Source organism: Lineus longissimus, chromosome 3 (assembly GCF_910592395.1).
Source record: "Lineus longissimus chromosome 3, tnLinLong1.2, whole genome shotgun sequence".
Taxonomy (NCBI): domain Eukaryota; kingdom Metazoa; phylum Nemertea; class Pilidiophora; order Heteronemertea; family Lineidae; genus Lineus; species Lineus longissimus.
In genome coordinates this window covers 12,472,041-12,491,448 of record NC_088310.1, presented here as the reverse complement: position 1 = coordinate 12,491,448, position 19,408 = coordinate 12,472,041, and the positions used below count along the sequence as shown (strand labels likewise).

The 19,408-nt window shown below is 42.9% G+C and overlaps 3 protein-coding genes across 3 annotated transcripts; 2 read left to right on the top strand and 1 right to left on the bottom strand.

Annotated features, from left to right (window-relative positions):
- Positions 1–2,455: 2,455 nt before the first annotated feature.
- Positions 2,456–3,478, top strand: LOC135484776 (putative nuclease HARBI1). Its single transcript, XM_064766456.1, has 2 exons — positions 2,456–3,066; positions 3,457–3,478. Exons 1-2 carry the CDS (start codon positions 2,456–2,458, stop codon positions 3,476–3,478), a joined length of 633 nt encoding a protein of 210 aa, XP_064622526.1.
- A 937-nt stretch (positions 3,479–4,415) lies between these two features.
- LOC135484775 (fibrinogen silencer-binding protein-like) lies at positions 4,416–4,919 on the bottom strand. Its single transcript, XM_064766455.1, has one exon. The coding sequence runs from the start codon at positions 4,917–4,919 to the stop codon at positions 4,416–4,418; it is 504 nt and encodes a 167-aa protein (XP_064622525.1).
- Positions 4,920–13,567: 8,648 nt separating this feature from the next.
- LOC135484910 (piggyBac transposable element-derived protein 4-like) lies at positions 13,568–19,072 on the top strand. The gene is made up of 5 exons (XM_064766608.1): positions 13,568–13,850; positions 14,460–14,618; positions 14,718–14,933; positions 15,201–15,341; positions 15,633–19,072. The coding sequence occupies exons 1-5, from the start codon at positions 13,638–13,640 to the stop codon at positions 17,529–17,531; spliced, it is 2,628 nt and encodes an 875-aa protein (XP_064622678.1). The 5' UTR covers positions 13,568–13,637; the 3' UTR covers positions 17,532–19,072.
- Positions 19,073–19,408: the final 336 nt, after the last annotated feature.

Genomic DNA, 19,408 nt, shown 5'->3' with positions numbered 1-19,408 from the left:
TCCACTCGGGTTAGCATGACCCATTTACAAAAGGCTCAGTGAGCCCATCATGATAAGTACTGATAACTTATTCATCTCCTTCCCATGCCATGCTGGCCTTTCCACTCGAGTTAGCATGACCCATTTACAAAGGTTCAGTAAGCCCATCATGATGAGTACTGATAACTTATTCATCTCCTAGTAGATATCTAGGTTTTGTTTTGTTAGATCAGTTTGATGAGAGAATCAGGAAAACTGACTTTTAGGTTTTTATACTAAAAGTAATTGAAGTTTCAATTTGAAATAGTCGTCTATTTTATTGTGTGTATTTTATTGTGTGGATTCCATGGGCTCTAAACCTCTCATGGAATTCCATAGTTATTTTAGTGAGTGAAGTGAAATTGAGAAATTAAAATTAAAGGAGACTTACCTTGGGTAAGGCGAACTTTGATGACAATTTCACGAAACGAACAAAATACGGAGGAATTACATGCCCTCCCTAGGTGAAACCCTCCCAAAATGGAGATGGTTCGTTTTGTGGTCTTTGGAAATTTGTGTTTTCCATGTCATCAATTTTATAATAATCTCTAAATAACTGCTGGCGGGAATCAGTGACGTCATCTCATGTAATTCCTCCGTATTTTGTTCGTTTCGTGAAATTGTCACCAAAGTTCCCCTTACCCAAGGTGAGTCTCCTTTAATTTCTCAATTGTTCCTGGACGACCAGCAGATCCTACGTTGTGGAGGCCGCTTACATAATGCCCCAATCACTGAGGACGCGAAATTCCCAATACGCATCATCCGTTCACTAAGCTTCTCATCGTTGATGTGCATGAACGAACCCTACATTCAGGTGTTCAAGCCGCTGTAACATTCCTACGTCAGGTCTACTGGATTACAAAAATACGTGTAATGGTTAAGTCCGTCCTTTGGTCATGCGTCATTTGTAAGAAGGTAGCTGGATTACCTTACGTGAAACCACTCAGAGCTCCATTACCGGAATTCCGCGTACACCAAGCCCCACCGTTTACAATAACAGGAGTTGACTACACAGGAGAACTTTACGACAAATCTCATTTCGGTGAACATAAATGCTATGTATGCTTGTTTACATGTGCAAACACACGCGCAGTCCACCTAGAACTCGTCGGAGATTTATCTTCACAAACGTTCTTACGTGCGTTCTGCCGCTTTTCAGCCAGGCGATCACTCCCAAAACGCGTAATTAGTGACAATGCAACAACTTTCCTATCCGCCGCCAAAGAGGTCAAAATCGAAATGGCAAACAAACACGTCGATTCGACATTCATTCCCAAGCGCGCCCCTTGGTGGGGAGGATTCTATGAACGCATTATCGGACTTACCAAACTCTCGTTAAAGAAAGTGCTTAGGCGCGCTTACGTCACTCGCGACGAAATGACCACCATGCTTTGCGAAATTGAATTAGTGCTCAATAATCGTCCCATAACGTACGTCTACAGTGAAAACGAGCCAACACCGTTAACTCCAGCGCATTTACTATATGGAAGATTGTTAACCCATCTACCACATGCCAGTTATGACGCAGATGAACTCTCAGATCCGACATACAACAGAGATGATCTCATCAAACGATGTGACAACCTAGCATCCATTCTAGAATGATTCTGGAATCGATGGAGCAGTGAATACCTCACTGCATTAAGAGAACGTCATGAACTGCAGACAAAACTTGGCGATATTTATAATTGTGTCAAACCTGGTGATGTTGTACTCGTACATTCTGATCAAAAGAAACGGGCGAACTGGGATATGGCAGTGATGGAATCTCTCATCTACGGCAATGATGGCTTGGCACGTGCTGCCAACATCAAAACAAAATCTGGACACACAAATCGACCAATCGCGAAATTATATCTGATCGAGGTATCATCTGGATGTAATGAATCTCCAAACTTGAACACTGATTGTTCTGATCATGACAAGGATAGTCAAATCAAACAACCGACGATTACCACTGTCAAGAATAGGCCTGATCATGGCAAGGATAGCCAGATCAAGCGGATCACTTGTGACAATTGATGATATTGGTATTGCGTCTGAGCATTATATCGCTTATACATTTTGCCGTTGAAGTTTGCTCATCAAATGCACGTGACTCTCTAACGCAACGAACACAACGTAATATAACTTGTACTATAATCCACTATATGATCATGCCCTTTTATATTTATAGGCGCGTTTAAATGTCATGTAAACTCTAAGGGCCGTATTCAATATGGTGTTTTAGCGACTGTTTAAGGGTTACGCGCGTACAAATTTCTTGATCGCCCGATCATCGCCTGTCTAAAGTTATACGCCAATTCAGAATAAGCTATTATCCAACATGCGGTTAGCCGACGTCTAAGCAACAAAAGAAAATTTAATCGCCGGGCTGGGCATGTTTATGTCCGCGTTTAGGTGGAACGCAAGTACATGCAGCACAGGTTTAGACATCATGGAGGCGGTTTTACAAATTCTTGAGTTTGCACAAGAGGAGGAGGAGGAGGAGGTACTGTTGGGTCGTCCTCGTGTCGAAAGAGTATTTGAGGTCCGAGTGGATGCGCTCCGAAAGTATAGCGACAGTAAATTTATCCGCAGATTCCGGGTTTCCAAGGACACATTTCGTTGGCTAGTAGATTTCTTAGCCCCGGATTTGATGCCACTAAAGGAGAGTAATCATGCTCTGAACCCGGAGCAGCAGGTGCTGGTTGCCATGCGCTTTTATGCCAGGGCATCATTCCAAATGGACATTGGTGATATGTGTGGCGTATCCCAGGCAACTGTCTGCAGGGTGGTTCATCGCGTTTCCTCTGCTATTTGTGCCAGACGTCAGCAATTCATTCACTTTCCAACCACACCGGAAGAAAGGAGAACTATTGCCGAAGGCTTCTATGAGATTGCCCAATTCCCTGGGGTCGTTGGTGCTATAGACGGTTCCCATGTTGCTATAGTTAATCCTGGTGGGGAGCGTGCGGCCCATTTTATCAATCGTAAAGGTTGGTATAGTATCAACTGCCAGGGTGTTGTGGACCATCAACTTCTTTTCACTAACATTGTTGCCAGATGGTACGGTTCGGCACATGACTCGCGGATATTTCAAGAATCACAACTATTCCGTAAATTTCAAGCAGGGGAATACAGAGGCATTTTGCTAGGGGATCCGGCCTACACTTGCAGCACGTTCATGCTTACCCCGGTTCGCAACCCAACAACACCAGAGGAGAACCGTTACAACAATGCCCAACGACGTACCCGGGGAGTGGTTGAACGAGCATTCGGGATTTGGAAAAAGAGATTTCCCTGCGTCTCCAAGGGAATGCATCTGAGGTGTTCAGTGAGTATCATAAACGGTTCACTGGTGATGGAAACGGTTTACTCCCCCTTGTGTTGTACGCTTTGCCAAAAAAACACGTTAACACAGATAAACTGACTCTGATATTAAATTTCATTTTTCAGTTGGATCACAATATGGCAATAATAGTTGCGACCACCTGCTTACATAATCTCGCCACACGAATGAATGATCCTGTACCGGAGCCAGAAGCTGACCTTCCTCGACGTGAAATCGGTGAACCAGAACGACCCATCAACCCGGCTGAAGTAAATTTCAGAGGAAACTTATTCCGACAACGATTCATCATGCAGCATTTTAATCAGTAAGAGCAACATAAATGGATGAATTAATAAGTGGATTTGTCCCTTCAGAATTCAAAGGTCGATTCGCTTCTGTTTAAGTTTTTCTTTGTAATATTCAGTTTTTGCTTCATAGGCCTTTCGTTTACATATAGCTGCCTGTTTCTGAAGTTCCAATAATTCCATCTTCATGTCGTGTTCCTCTTTCAGATAAGACAAGGCTTCGGTCGTCTTCTGTAATGCTGAACTTGTCGGCTGTCTCGGAGCGACGGCTCTCTGCTGATGTGTGGCAACGAGTGTCTGCTGACGTGAACTGGTGTGGGTTGTCTACTCACGGCAGACTGTCGAGGACGGCGACAGCCTTCCACGAGTTGAGGACTTGTTATTCCCGCTGAAAAAGGAGTGGCATTTTAACAAATCAGAAAGTACAGGACTATCGTGTTCAAAAGATGAAATGAAATTTTTCATTTTAATGACTGTTGAAAGGAAAATTAGGGCAACAATTTTCATCCACCATTTTCAACGATTCTCTTACCAAACTGACAATTGATCCTCGTTGCTTCTCACTTCTTCTAACTCGACATCTGGTTCGGTGTCATCATCGTATTCAGTGGGCAAATGATATGCACTGTAAAAGAACATTGGTTAATCAAGTGCTTGTAAATTTTCGTAACTTGCTTTGCAGTTCATTACATCACGAGAACCATCCCAGATATTTTTGTTTTATACTGATGCCACTCTGTATCTTGTAATGACAGTAAAATACACGCACTTCCTGCAACTCAGAAATGTGTATTTTTCATAATAATCATCAGAAGGCATACTTGCCTCTTATTTGTATTTCCGCTTGAACTGGTGCCTGCAGTAACATCCTCATCGCGAGTGTCGGTGACCGCTCCAGTGCAATCATCGTCGTAAGTGTTCTTAATCTGCTCCAAATCTTTTGCTATAATGGACAAAATTGCGACTGTTTCTTCGTCGAGGTCGTCAACTTCCGGTGCTCCACCGCCAGTCTTGGCCATATCTATTTTCTTATCCCGTGCGACCGTTTTGGTCTTCCCTTTCATCCTTCTCCATAATTCCTTGAGGTCCTTTGCAGAGGCCCTCGCCCTCTCGGGAAAATTCGCCGCCATTTGTTTCTCGATTTCGTCCCACGCCTTCTGTTTCTTTCTGTTGGAGGAGGTATCCGATCGTTTGTCTTCTATCACCTTCACCTGCAGTCTAATGAGCTGGATGAGGCCCATCCTTTGCTCGTGCGTAAAATTTTCCGCTCTTTTCGGTCCCATAGTTGCAACTACCATACAAAGTGTGCAAGGCCTGATCGAGCCCATTTAAATATCCCTACCCGTCTCGAATTACGTCAGTTCATTAAACTTGGTCTGGTGTCGACAATGAAAGTTACGCGATGATCGGGGATTTGACCGCGTACAGCTAAATGTCCGATGATCGCGACTTTTGAAAGGCCGTTTAGGCCTCCGTTTATACGCCCGCGTACAACATCTATTTAAACGGCGCTTAAGAGGTAATCACCGTTTAACTAAAGAGTCGCTAAAACAGCATATTGAATACGGCCCTAAATGTCATGTCAACTCTAATCAGGCTAGACGCCATAATTACATTACGGATACATTATGTACAACGTGCATTTCTATATACTAGTGTTCAGTAATTATCCTACATTAACACTGACCGTTATCGTAAATTCCTTGAGACCCGTCTCAAATCCATTCCTGTACTCTCAGCTCCCCGGTGTCGAGACCGAGTAAGTGAAGAGTTCATGATAAATGAGTATGTCTCCAAGATTTGTGACACTTTGCTTTCTTCAGCAAAAGAGGCTGGATATTCTAAACGGCCCGGTTTTAAGCCTAAAGCGTTCTGAAATCCAGAGCTTAATCAGATTCGTGACCAGAAGAAATGTTGGTGGTCACTTTGGGTTGCATGCGATAGGCCACGTAGCGGGGAGGTTTATAAGTGCTTCAAAGGGGTCAAGAAACTCTATCGGAAACTCCTTCGTAAGCATTTTAACAATGAGCTCCAGGACAAGTATAATAAGGATGATGGGTTTCTTGTTCGTGGTAGAACGGGTAGGTTTTGGAATGCCATCAGAAAGAGTAAGAGGAAGAAACTGGAATCCTCGCTAAAAGCAGATGATTTTGGCCTTTTTTACTCGAATGTAATGAATGACAATTTTTTATTTCCTCTAACAGAATTTCAGCATGGGGTGACACCGTCAGTGGAGGGGCACTTTTCTGAGCAGATGGAGCGCCATCTGCTCGGGCCTAATGACTGTTCCATCTCCGTTGACCAAGTCGGGCTGGGGATTAAGAAGTTAAAACGTAATTCCTCCCCGGGTTATGATAATATAACAGCGGAGCACTTGCTCTTTGGTAGCTGCGACATTCTGTTAGAGCACCTGTCTTCCTTGTACACGATTTTATTTACACGTTGTATTGTGCCTGATATTTTTTATACTGGTCTTATTGACAAGTGACATCTGCAAACCACTTTTTCTTTGGTGTGGTGTGCCATGCATGCACTTAAGCGTGAGTCGGGCAGTATTTGTGGAGGATGTCTTCAACAGTGGTGAAGCCAAATTGAGTGTGCAGTCTCGATCATATTGATATCAACACCTACTTCATATTATATTTCGCAAACTAATGGACCAAAATCAATGCGGTTTTCACCATATTGTCAGACATTTTGTAAGGGTTTTTTAAATGGCCGATTACATAATGAAAAACTTATGCAATCACATTTCTGCCAAGAAGTATGTTAAGAAAACGAAATTTCTGACAATACCGTGAAAACCGCATTGAATTTGGTTCATTAGTTTGCGAAATATGGAATGAAGTAGGGGTTGATATTAATATGATCAGGACTGTTCCTGTGATGCATAGAATCTGGTGGTGAACCTGAGTCACCCTAAGTGACAATCCACGTGACGAATGACGTCAACCATAGATTTGCTTGTTGCATGGCCGACAGGACGCGTTTTCATGTCGCTCGTGCGTTTTTTAGAATGTAAGTAATACTGCCGATTTATAATGGTTTATTTCTCGACGTTTTCTGAGTGAATCTATTTTGTAAAGCCAGTTTGTATTTTATTGCTTAGTTTTGATGTTAGCTCGATTGGACTACGGTGTACACTATGCGAATATTGGAATAGCCAGGCCGGGGCTTGAGTTCACCTGCTTGAGGGTGGCAGGCACGTGGGATTACTTTGTGATTGGGGTACAGCATGTAGGATTGCTGCAGTATTTTTATGATTTAGTACAGCATGTAGGATTGCTAGTATCTTTCTGATTTGAGTACAGCATGTAGGATTGCTGGTATCTGTGTGATTTAGGTCCAACATGTAGGATTGTTGGCAACAGCATGTGGGATTGCTTTGATGTGAATAATAGTGTAGCACCAGGGGTGCTTATATTTAGTGTCTGGGTTGGTATCGGTAGTTATGGTACATGATGTTGGATCATAGCTCCCGGGAATGGCTAGTAGGATGATTGGCGTCGGCATTTGAGAGTGTGTCGTATCCTTATAATTTCTACAGCAGGGAGAGAGGCTGGCCTCGGTATTCAAAAACTTTAACACTAGCTAGGTATCGCGGTTGCTTTGTTGGCAAATAGTTACGATATCTTGGATTTGTTCATTTTCCTAGAGAAAGGTTATAATATCTCAGCATAGTTGGAGTGTTGTGAAGGAAGGAGGACAACACGGTTGTTGACATATAGTATAAATCATAGTATATAAGGCTGGTTAGAGTAATCTGACACCTGTGCCACAGAGGAAATCGTAATGTACAGAACGGCACGGGATTAAATCCATTGTGTAGATGTCGGTATTACAACATGGTCAGGGAAGCTGTTATCGGGCCGGGCACATTTTTGGGCACATCAGAAATCTGCTATTGAGAAAACAACTTGGTTGCCACGGCCTTCAGACGATTGCGTAAGAGTTACACATAACTTTCTAAAACACCATTGTGAAGCTTGGCTATATAAGGTGACGGGTAGACAGAGAGAGTCACTCATACGTCGAAACTCACATGGTTCATGCGAATATTCAGGTAAGTTCTACTTTCCAGGTTGGAGCTCGATTTCTGGGCGGGTCTCGCGGCACCGTACGAGAAAAGTTCTTATACTCCGGTATTTATTGCAGTAGAATGGTATTGCCACCAGTACTAAAAAGACGTCACTCCTTGAAGGATCGGGACATAGTCATTCAACTCGTCAAAAAAGTGAAGGCCAGTACAGAGGTACCCAAGGAGTGGGCGAGGTTACAGCCAGACAAAGGGTTGGAGGACCTAACGCAGGACGCCCTAGCCCAAGCCTTCACAGACATCACAGCGAAAGAGTCCGAAGACTTTCTAGAATTAACGGATAGAGAGATGAACATCGTAAATTTAAGGATCTTGGTGCACTCGGCAATTCTTCTGGCGAATGAGATTGGTCAACCTAAGGGCCAGGATTTGGTAAGTGAGCATTTTTTGCGATCCTAATTAACCAATGTTAGTGTAGGCATTAGAGTAGCTCACCCCGAGCCCTGTCGTTATTCCCATCTGAGAATTGGGCAATAATAGTGGAACTAGATCGGCACCCTGTGCAAGTAACACCTTAGAGCATGTTTGTCAACGTGCCTTATCACTTACAATAATACGTATCAAATAATACAACATGTTGTATTTCAGCTGGAGCCGATGGCTGGACCAAGTGCAGCTAGTACGACTATTCTGAATGATGCTCTGACCCCTCCTACTCCGGTTACAACGGACCAGGATGTCAATACCCAGTCGGCAAAGAGCGAGGCCGTTAGAGTCATCAAGGAAAAGGTACGAAGCGTGGCGTCACAGAATAAACCTAACGAATCCTTGAAATTGTTATTATTGGATGACTTGGTAAACCTCGCAAGAATAGCCGAAGATGCGAGGTTGCCTGTTTACGACGAGCTTGCCAGACAAGCTCGTAATCATCAGGGGAAAATGAAGTTATCCACATTTGTTTTGCAAGTTTTAGGAGGAGGAGCCTCGGATGCCATAGCCAAGGCATTAGCGAAATGTAAGCGCTCCTCGAGGGCGAAATCGGACAGCGATTCCGATAGTGATGAGGTGAACCGCAAACGTAAAAAGAAGTCGCCGGTGAGGCCACAGTCGCCACTGCAAGGTCTTTTCCCTCAGCTCCACGATCAGTATTCCTCGGGGTATCCTTCATATGGAAGAGGTTATAATAGTGGTTATAATTACGGCAATTATAGACCTTATGGTCGGTATCCATATTCAAGAGGTGGTAGAGGTAGGGGAAGGCCTATGCCATGCTATTTTTGCGGGTCATTGGATCACCTCGTTAAAGACTGCCAGAAAATGAAAGAAGCACAACCAAAGTAAATGTTAATACCACATTCACTTCAGTGTCATATATAAATAGGTTACTTAGGATCTTTTAACCCTCATCCCGGGGAGTCTTCGCCCTATGGAATTTATTTCCTGTGGGTTGAGGGTTGGAAGTCCTTCCCATACGCGATTATTTCCCCTTTTTCAGCGAGGAAGTATGCATGTGCCCGAGTGGGAAAAATCAGTTGAGTTCAACCCATTGCGGGCGGCAAATAGTATGAAAAAGACCCCACGTTGGAGATTATTGAATGGGAAGGACATCCAACCCTCAACCCCAATCTCAGCTATCAGATTTGAAAGTGTAATAAAAGGTGGTTCTAGTTTCAACGTTCAGACATTGCCACTGCGGGACCCTGATACATTCGTAGCTGGAGGCCTACATAATCAAATTGATGAGTGGGAGAAGTTAATGCAATCTCGTTTAGATGATAATCCACCTAACGATACTCTAAGAGCATGGCTTGTTAATGGTGTCTCGGTTCAGGATATGTTTCGGCCGTTTAAAGGAAAGTTTAAGGGGAAAGCTTACGACTCCGAAACACCGCCGTCTGCCTATTTTCCTAATGCTATTAATTGTCGGGATCACGCGTCATTTATTGCGTGTGAGCTTGAAAAGAGAATAGCTATGGGATCGATTAGCCTTGTAGGTAAACTCGATAACTGCCAGATGCCACGCATTGTTATGCCTCTCACAGTGGAACCCTCCAAGCCACGCCTATGCCACGATGAACGTTATCTTAACCTATGGGTCAAAGATAATCATTTTCAATTGGAAACTCTGCGTGATATTCATAGGTTGGTTCAGCATAACACGAGAATGATAAGTTGTGATGATAAGTCCGGATACGACCATATTTTGTTGTCTCAAGATAGTAAAACTTGCTTCGGACTCCAATTCGGTGGGTGGGTTATGGTGTATAATACGTTACCATTTGGTTGGAAGGCCTCGCCCTTTGTGTACCAATCTATTGGTATGCTTGCTACTTCATACATGAGGAGTTTTGGTATTCGTACAACTCAATATATCGATGATAGATTTTCCGCTGAATCATTGAGTACGCTAGTATCTGAACATACATTGTCAATTGAGATTATAAGGTATTCAGTTCTCGAGTTGCTCACTCGTCTTGGTTATACATTTGCGTTGCATAAAAGTAACCTAGGAGACCATTTAGCATTGAGACATTTAGGTTTTATTGTGGATTCAGAGAAACAAGCATATATTTTGCCCGTAGACAAGAAAATATCATTTATGCAGCTAAGAGAAGACATATTAGCTTCTAAAATGATAGATATCAGGACTATGCAGCGGCTTGTAGGTAAATGCATTTCCATGTCGCTTGTAGTCCCTGCTGCTCGGCTCTACACTAATGAGATGAATAATGCCATTTCGAGTGCCATAAAAAATACAAAAAACCTCTTTCCTTTATCGCTACAGTTGAGGGAGGAAGTCGAAAATTGGCGTTTTGTTGATGATTGGGATGGGTATGTTAAAGGGAATGGCCCGCCAAAAAATGGGGAGTTTTGGACGGCCCGGTCAAAACCTTAGGCGGGAATAAGGTTTCATTGATAAATATAAGGAGTTTCAAGGCCCCCAAATCACTTGTAAGGTTCAATAGATACTGGCCTTTCATTGGTTTACCGTCTGCATATCATTTACATACTCTCATTTTGAAAAATATGACAATATTTACGATCACGTTATTGATTTTTGCAACATTTTCGGTAACGCGCCCCTTGCGGATCTGTAAGGTACCATTCGGATGCTTGAAAAATGCTTCGTCTCGTCGATTCGCTCACAGATAAACCCATCAGGTTGACTGCAGCAACTTTTAATTGTTGGAGACAGAGAAGGAAGGAATATGATTATCAGTTTGATGAAAACTTTGCAAAGTTTCTTCTTGGGACTCGAAATCCATACTACTATTCTCTCCATTTTCCATTTTCTCCTCTCTCCAACTCACTACTATCGCTATTGACTGCGTAACATACACTAACATTCTTTCGCTATCATTGCTAACTTCATTTACTAGAACACTGGCCTCTTTGTAGCCGATTATGTAACCCATAGTGGAAACACCTGACAGCGCCGCCCGGCATGATCCACGTGCTACTGGCATATTTATAACTCGTAGTAAATAAGGTTGTAAAAATATGCAAATGAGATGCCGTATATGGAAACCATGACGTCACTAAGCAGTTCTTATTTCTGCTACGGGTGACGCTGTTGCTTGCTTCTGGAGGCGCTATTCAACCTCTTTAAGTGGCGACCAGAATACCACAAACAGGTGTTATTAGCAACAGATGCTTCTTTGTACAAATATGGAGCGGTAGTTCTGTCCGGGGATGTAAAGCAGTGCTGCATCTCGGATTTTTGGTTATCTGGCGATCATCGCCCAATCCATTTAAAAGAGGCGGATGCGTTGAGAAAAGCCCTCCAATCTTTAGAATCATCAATTGCTAATCACCGAGTTGATGTGTATACAGATAGTATGATATTGGTAAAAGCCTGGCATAGTCAGGGTGGCAGAGATATCAAGTTGGTAAATATAATGAAGGACATATTCCAGCTGATATTCACAAACAATGTAGAATTAAAATTGTCTTTCATAAGGTCTAAAGATAATCCGGCGGATACGCCATCAAGATCGGTTGATCTCTCCCACACTACGTTATCATCGAAAGCATGGGAGAAAATAGAAAGGCGTTATGGGCCACACTCCATTGATTTGATGGCGCTGGACAGCAATGCGATGAAATCATCGGCTGGGCTTCCTTTGAAACACTTTACTCCATTTCCTCTGCCGCAATCATCGGGTGTCAATGTATTCGCCCAGACGTTTAGTAATGATGAGAATTATTATGTATACCCTCCAAAGCAGCTCACTGTACCTGTGTTTCAGCTGTTAATTGACAATAAGGTGAAATATTGTACTATGCTCTTGCCTGATGAGGGTACGACACCAGTATGGGCACCATTGTTAATCATGTACAGACATTCTCACTCCTTCAAAGCACGGCTTTGTTCCAGATGTAGTTGTGCCGTGTAAAATAGTTGCTCATCGCTTGTCGTTTGCCTCGTGATTCTAGGTGGCCGTTCCCCAACATGCTATGGTCGCGGTTAATAGGGATGCTATTTTGAAAAGATTAGATTACCTAGAGAATCATTTTGGGAACAGTGCCGGGAAGAAACGATTGGATTCCATCAAGAATACGTTTGAGTTATTTCTGTCTTCGCTCCCCTCGAAACCGTCGATTGTGACATGTGGCCCTCAAGAAGTGTGTGAATTTTTAGTATAGAAAGATACCAAAGGTAAAACTAAGGTGCATGATTTTACGTGTCCGTTACTAGCCACACATGATGGCACTAAATGTTCTTGCCCTACCCGTTTTGCGTCAACCTCTGTCAAAAACATGATTCAGAGCCTGTCTGACATATTTCAACAGGTGGGTAGGGGAAAGCTGTGGAATCACTCTACCTCGTCAGGTAACCCAAGTCATGCACCTCAGGTTATTAATTACTCTCAGCAAATTGCACTTGAACAAGCGAAATCACATGTAATGCCGAAGCAGGCAAAACCTATATTTATAGATAAGATCCGTCACATGTCGAAGTATATTCATAATCAGCTTTCGAGGCCGGATATTTCCTTAAGACAAAGATACCTATTGATCAGAGATCAGGTATTTTTCAAGTTGCAGTTTTTTGCGGGTGATAGAGCTTCCGATTTGTGTATTATTCCGGCACAAGAAGTTCCGGCTCTGGCCTCCTCTTTTGTCATACTTTGACAAAAACCATCAGGGGTGGCAGGGGAAAGGCCAATAGGTTTGTGGTAAAGCGATGTGATGACAAGGTGATTTGCCCTGTGGAGGCACTCGATCATTATTTTCGATGGTGCAATGATCATGGGGTGGATATATCTGCAGGTTACCTTTTCAGGATAGTCGATCAGTCTGGCAGGGTTTTGGATCAGAACATTTCCTTTAGTTCCATGTATGATCGTCTTCGTGAGTATTTGGTCACTTTGGGTGTTTATGAGGGTGAAACATTACACAGCTTTAGAGCAGGTTGTGCAGTATTATTAGGCTTTTCGGGTGCTGTGGACGATCAAGATCAAATGAATAACCATATGGGTTGGTTTTCTGACAAATCAGCTCCTTATTACAGTAGGGTAGAATCTGTGAGGGATGCGGCGGTGGTGGCGGGAAGGTTGTCCAAGTCCGTGTTGGATGGCGGCAATTATGAGAAAATGTTTAATAAGTTCGTACCTACAAATTTGCCCCCGGCATTTGATGCTTAGATCCTTCAGATGTTTGTTAACCCACTCGTGCGCCAGGCGGTCGCTAGCGACCGCCTTGTGGCATGAATTAAAAAATCAATAATTAACCCTGTAATCCTTACTGGCTGGTGCTGCCGTGCTCAGAACCAACTTTAGATACTATAACCTACTGATTTATTGTATTTCTGATAGGTGTCACTATTTACGGTAAGGTTGGAATCTTTGATTGAAAAATAAAAAAATAATCGCACAACAACAATGGCGGACGTTGACAGTGGCTGACCTCATGAGGACAAGTTTCACTTAGTATTTTATGGTTCAACACCTAAAATGTCTAAATGAGTGGTCGATTTGGTGTAAATGAGGCTTTAGATCTGTTAGATGATCTCCCTGAAGATTTTTCCGACACCGAATTTGAAGACGGGAGTGATCTTGAAGAGGATGACCTTGCCTGGTTGCGCGAGACTAATGTCAACGAAAAACACAATGAGGAAGCTGCATTCCGTGACTCCGTTCTGTACACTGCAGATGATTTACTGACCCAAAACCAGGTTAGTTTACACTTACAGATAACAATCTGAATATGTCGCGACTCTGGGTTGTTTACAATCTGGACAAATGACGATTTGATGCACTTGTGTGCCGGCAACATGTTTGTTGACAATGGTTGAGTGAGCTCGGCCTAAATCAAAGATGGCGGCGCCCATGAATCAAACATGTGAAAGTAAGCAACCAGCTGTTTTATGACCAGAAAATTGTTTTGGGCAGATAGTGCTAGGGCTATGCATCTACGGCGCATCTTGGTCTACCTCTATTGAACATAAGTGTAGGTGTGGGAGGCCCTGGTGTAAGCTTAGGGCTCTATCTATGACATGCCTGTGCTGCATGATACTGTGCTGTCAGTGTTGAGAGCTGTGCTTTGGCGCTGGTGATGATAAGCTTACCTTGGGCCTAGCATGCATTTAGCACTAAGACAAGCAGTGTCTGTACTTGTGTTACTATTGTGAAGGCTAGTCGCCCTTTCATCCCACATTTCCCAGGCCATGGCCTATCCCAGCCCATTCCCATTGGCCTGCATCATGGCATAGTTGATACATGCCTCCTCCAATTACTATGCCTAACATTGCTGCATAATTGATAAATCTTATTTTTATTATTAGGGTCCCGGTCAACATGATCTCATTGTTCAAGTAGACAGGAACCCTCGTATTAGTCGTTGCAATCCAAGAGGTTCTCCGGATACTGTTGCGTCGTGCAAGTCTTTTTATAGTCACCATAGGCCTGCCAGTAATGCTCCTTCTTCACATGCTCCAGCACAGGTAAGTATGTTTCACTATCACTTAGGGAAGTGGCACATTTGAACTATTTATCACAAACACCTTGATCACATGTAACAATCGGTCAAAATTCTTTTTTAGGCTCTGAGCAAGAATCGAAACAGCAGTGACAGCCAGTCTGATGACAGTAACGGTGACGAGGAGTGGTTTCCTTCTAGTGTTCAAACGGCTGCTACCAGCAAATATCGAGGTCGTGTCAGAGTACGAGGAGGTTCTGGTCGAGCTTCAAGTTCAAGTAGCAGGAATGTCAGCAGGGCCTGTCATTCACATGAAGTTCCACTACATGATGCTCAACAGGTTAGTTTATATTATCTTCTTGATTTTAGGTGATTTATAGTTGTAGGGCTTGCTGATTGAGTGGCACATTTATACCTCTTTTAGCTGGTGTGTGAGATGTCCATTGTTGATGGGCTGTGGACAAGGACCTACAGGCCTAGTTACTATTTGAAAAATATTGCTTGCTTTCCACAGGAGCCGTTTTTCATTTCCATAGCTGGTCAAGGCCAAATATAATTTATTAATTTATGGTGATTGATCAAATAACCAAGCAATCATTATTTCCAGACCCAAGAGGCATTGCCTGCCCTTCCACCTACTAGCCAGGGAGTTTACCAGTGTGGTCGCAGAAGAGGTCGCGTCCGTGTTCGAGGCTGTGGCAGTAGGAAAGTGTGCAGAGTTTCAAGTACCCTGGATGTTTATTCACAGGTGCGTTTTCTGTTCATCTCATGTGTTTCTAAACTCAGTAACATAGTTTTACTTTGGCTGGTATACTCATGTGTGAGCACTTTCTGAATTCCAAAGTTAGAAAAAAAGGTATTAGTCGAGGAAAACTCGATGATGTCAGTTTTGAATGAACACTGTGACATACTAGTAAGTAGGTCACCAATATTTCCTGGGGATATTTTCTTGTACCAGGCATGATGAATATTTATCATCTCCATTTCTATCTTCCTACAAAACAATCATCATCAGTTGAACATTTGTTTTTGTTTTCAGAGCCAGAACGAAGGCACTGAATTTCATCGAGGTGACAATGACAACACTGGTGTAGAAAGCCAAGCTGACACTAGCACTGATGAGGAATGGTTACCTGGCTCTCGTACCAGTCAAAATCGTGAAGGTCGCCGTGGCATTGGTGCTAATGCATTGCCTGCTGCAAATCGTGGACGAGGTCGTGGTCGTGGTCGCGGTCGTGGTCGCGGTAAGGTGGCCAACACAGTGGCCAGGGATGGAGAACACGTTGTTCAACTTCAACCAGAGACCGACGATACAGATGATTCAGGTGTTGACAATGATATTATTGTGGCTGGTCAAGACTTAGTGTGGGAGGCGTTTGATGGCGATGAAGTGAACCCTAATCATGCTATTCCTTTTACTGCTAGGAGTGGTGTGTGCGATTGGGTTTTAGCCAGAGAGCCTGTTCTAGCCTCCGACTTTTTCAAACTCTTTTGGGATGACAACATATCCCGTGACATTTGCAGGGAGACCAATTTGTATGCAGATCAGTGTAGGGCAGCAAATCCATCAAACATGCGGTGGATTCAAATTGACAGGATATCACTTGATGCTTTCTTAGGAGTAAACATTGCCCAAGGCATTGATCGTCGTGCCCATCTGAGGGACTACTGGTCCAAAAAGCCATGGTCCCGGACACCTTGGTATGGAGAGGTCTTCACTGGGAAGGATTTTTTTCAAATCCATCGATATTTACACTGTTGTGACAATGTACAATATGATCCAAATGATCCGAACAGAGACAAACTTTTCAAAGTCAGGTTTCTTGTAAATAGATTGAGTGAAAACTTTCGGCTGATGTACACACCTGGACACCATATTTCAGTTGATGAACAGATGATTGGAAGAAAGTGCCGGGTTTCTTTCCTCCAGTATATGCCGAAGAAGCCAAAGCGATTTGGTATAAAACTTTGGGTCCTCGCTGAGAGTGATTCTGGCTATTGCAGTCGCTTCCAAATCTATACTGGGAAGGTTGCTGATCGCGTTGAAGTTGGCTTGCCATCACGTGTTGTCCATGATCTAACTGCAGACTTTAGTGATTCTGGATACCGTCTTTATACTGACAATTTCTACACATCGCCAACCTTGTGTCTTGAACTTCTCAACCGTGGTATCTTATGCTGTGGAACAGTTCGTCTGAATAGACGAGGCTTCCCAATGGAGCTAAGGCCTGTCAAAGGTGACCATTTTCAGAGAGGTGGAATGGAGTTCAGAAAATGCCATGGTGGATTGATGACTGCAGTACGTTGGAAAGACAAGAGGGATGTAACAGCCTTATCCACAATGCATGGAAACCAAGTGACAGTCATACCACCACGTCGAGAAGGGCAGGACGAACGTAGAAAGCCAACGTTGATAGCCAACTACAATGATCATATGGGAGGAGTAGATCTACTTGATCAACACTTGTGTTACTATACCGTCAGTCGTCGCAACCTGAAGTGGTGGAAGCATGTATTTTGGAGGCTTGTGGAGCTTTGCATAGTTAACTCATACATAGGGTACAAAAAAGTGACAGGAAAGAACATTGAGCAAAAGGCTTTTCGTGAAATGTTGGTAGCGGAACTGACGGAACCACAGCGAGAGCGACGTGCCAACAGAGATCTACCTGGTCGTGGTCGGCCTCGTCTGGCTCCAGTTGAGAACATCCCGATTCGCGGTCCTATTCCTGCAGTTGCAGCAAGAACAACTGGTGTCCACCCCATGACAACCCAAAAAGATGGTGGAATTAGGAGAACGTGTAGAGTGTGTGGCTATGAAAAGGATGAAAATGGGAGAAAATCTCAAAGGAAAACGAACAATTACCGTTTGACATGTGAGCGATATATTCATAGGAAAGACTGTTGGAATCGGTGGCACTCTAGAGACCCTTTGCTCTAAACACTGCAGTGAAAGTGGCCTCTGAAATGGCTCATCCATCAGTGCATCTGTGGTGCATTCATGAGTGTATCTTCTTAGACTGCTAGGCACATTACGGGGCTGGTTTCGTGAAAATATGCATTTTATGCACATTTTCAAAATGTATTTGTGATTGTTCCGTACATTTTCCTATTCCATAAGCGTATTCGACAATATCAAATTTGATCCGTCCATTATGCGGACTGTTGCAGTAATCAGTATTGTTGATCCGGCCATTCTGCGCTCTGTTGCAGAAGTCAGTATTGTTGATCCGTCCATTATGCAGATTAGGTGTAGCAAGGCAGAAAATAGGGAAAAATCAACTTTTTCTCAAATATTCAGTCAAAAATCAAATATTTGCAGAGTTTGATCGTTACCATGGCAACGGTGCATGATTTATTTTCGTTCTATCAGATACCCTGGTTGCCCATATATAGGCCTAACAAAATATCATTGCAGTTACCCCTCTATCTTTTGCAGCTTTGCTACACTGGCTCCTTGAAAAAGATTGGTGTTGTTTTGCACTTCCATGAAAATTCACTCTAAGTCCACACAGTGATAGATTATGCCGTTATGTAAAAAAATAGCATAAACAACTTCATTCTTCCAGAGATATGCATCATGTTCTGTCCCTAGGGTGAAAAGTGCCCAGTTAACTCAATTCCTTGGTCAGATCTGGTGTATCTAGACCAACAATATGGTAAAAATCTACTTTTTCTCGAATAATCTCTCAAAAATCAAACATATCCATAGTTTGATTGTTACCATGGCAACGGTGCATGATTTATTTTCGCTCTACCGGTTACCCTGGTAACCCACATATAGACCTAACAAAATGTCATTACAGTTATCCCTCTATCTTTTTCAGCTTTGTTACATTGGCTCTTTGAAAAGTATTGGTGTTGTTTTGCATTTCAATAATAATTCATTCTGTTGTCCACTCTGTGAAATGATAAAGCCGTTGGGTAAAACGAAAAGCAAAAACAATGTCATTCTTCCAGAAATAAGCATCATGTTTTGTCTCTAGAGTGAAAATTGCCCAGTAAATCGAATACTGGGGTTAGATTTGGTGTAGCTAGGAAGTAAATGTGGTAAAAAGCCACTTTTTCTAAAATAAACAACCTTATTTCATAATTTTCACTGTTTTGATACATATTATAACGGTTGCCATGGTAACCAGGTAATGTTTTTCCAATATTTGCTGATGGATTCTGAAAGGTCAATCAAAGACCTAAACAATATTCCATTACAGTACCCCTGTAAAGTTTACAGGGTTGATGCACTGGCTCTTTGAAAGAAATTGATGTGATTCTGTGCAAAATGCTCTGAATAATAATGGTGCATGAGAGGGTTAAAAGCGATGGAATTGTAGACTAACAATCCTAGTCTGCGGTATGATAAGAGTGCATTTCTAAATGTTTCTATTATGAAATGCCCACTTCGATTGTACTAAATAAATGTTCACATTCTCATGTCCTATGTTGTACTCGTGACTACGTTGTATTAGCTTGTCGGTTAGCTGAAGATGAATAATAAAGGTCATTTGCTTCACAGATATTCTCCTTGTTTTATGATTGAGAATTGGGAGTTTTGGGTAGTATTGGGGGAAGATGGGACAAGAAATGAATAGGGCATATTCGGTTGTACAGAATGTATGAGAATATGTATGATGTTCCCCAATACTTCCCGGAATGAGAGGAGGGGATTGCACTTAGGGTGCTGGAACACCCTAAGTGACAATCCACGTGACGAATGACGTCAACCATAGATTTGCTTGTTAAAGGGGCGTGGAAGCGCTGAAGTGAGCAAATGGCAGATAAATGGAAACTGGATGGTGGGACGAACATATGGGGCGAAGG

Coding starts and splice junctions, on each gene's coding strand:
- LOC135484776 (XM_064766456.1), top strand. CDS start 2,456: ATGGAGGCGGTTTTACAAATTCTTGAGTTTGCACAAGAGGAGGAGGAG. Junction 3,067..3,456: donor ACTAACATTGTTGCCAGATG/GTACGGTTCGGC, acceptor TTCATTTTTCAG/TTGGATCACAATATGGCAAT.
- LOC135484775 (XM_064766455.1), bottom strand. CDS start 4,919: ATGGGACCGAAAAGAGCGGAAAATTTTACGCACGAGCAAAGGATGGGC.
- LOC135484910 (XM_064766608.1), top strand. CDS start 13,638: ATGAGTGGTCGATTTGGTGTAAATGAGGCTTTAGATCTGTTAGATGAT. Junction 13,851..14,459: donor ATTTACTGACCCAAAACCAG/GTTAGTTTACAC, acceptor TTTTATTATTAG/GGTCCCGGTCAACATGATCT. Junction 15,342..15,632: donor CCCTGGATGTTTATTCACAG/GTGCGTTTTCTG, acceptor TTTTGTTTTCAG/AGCCAGAACGAAGGCACTGA.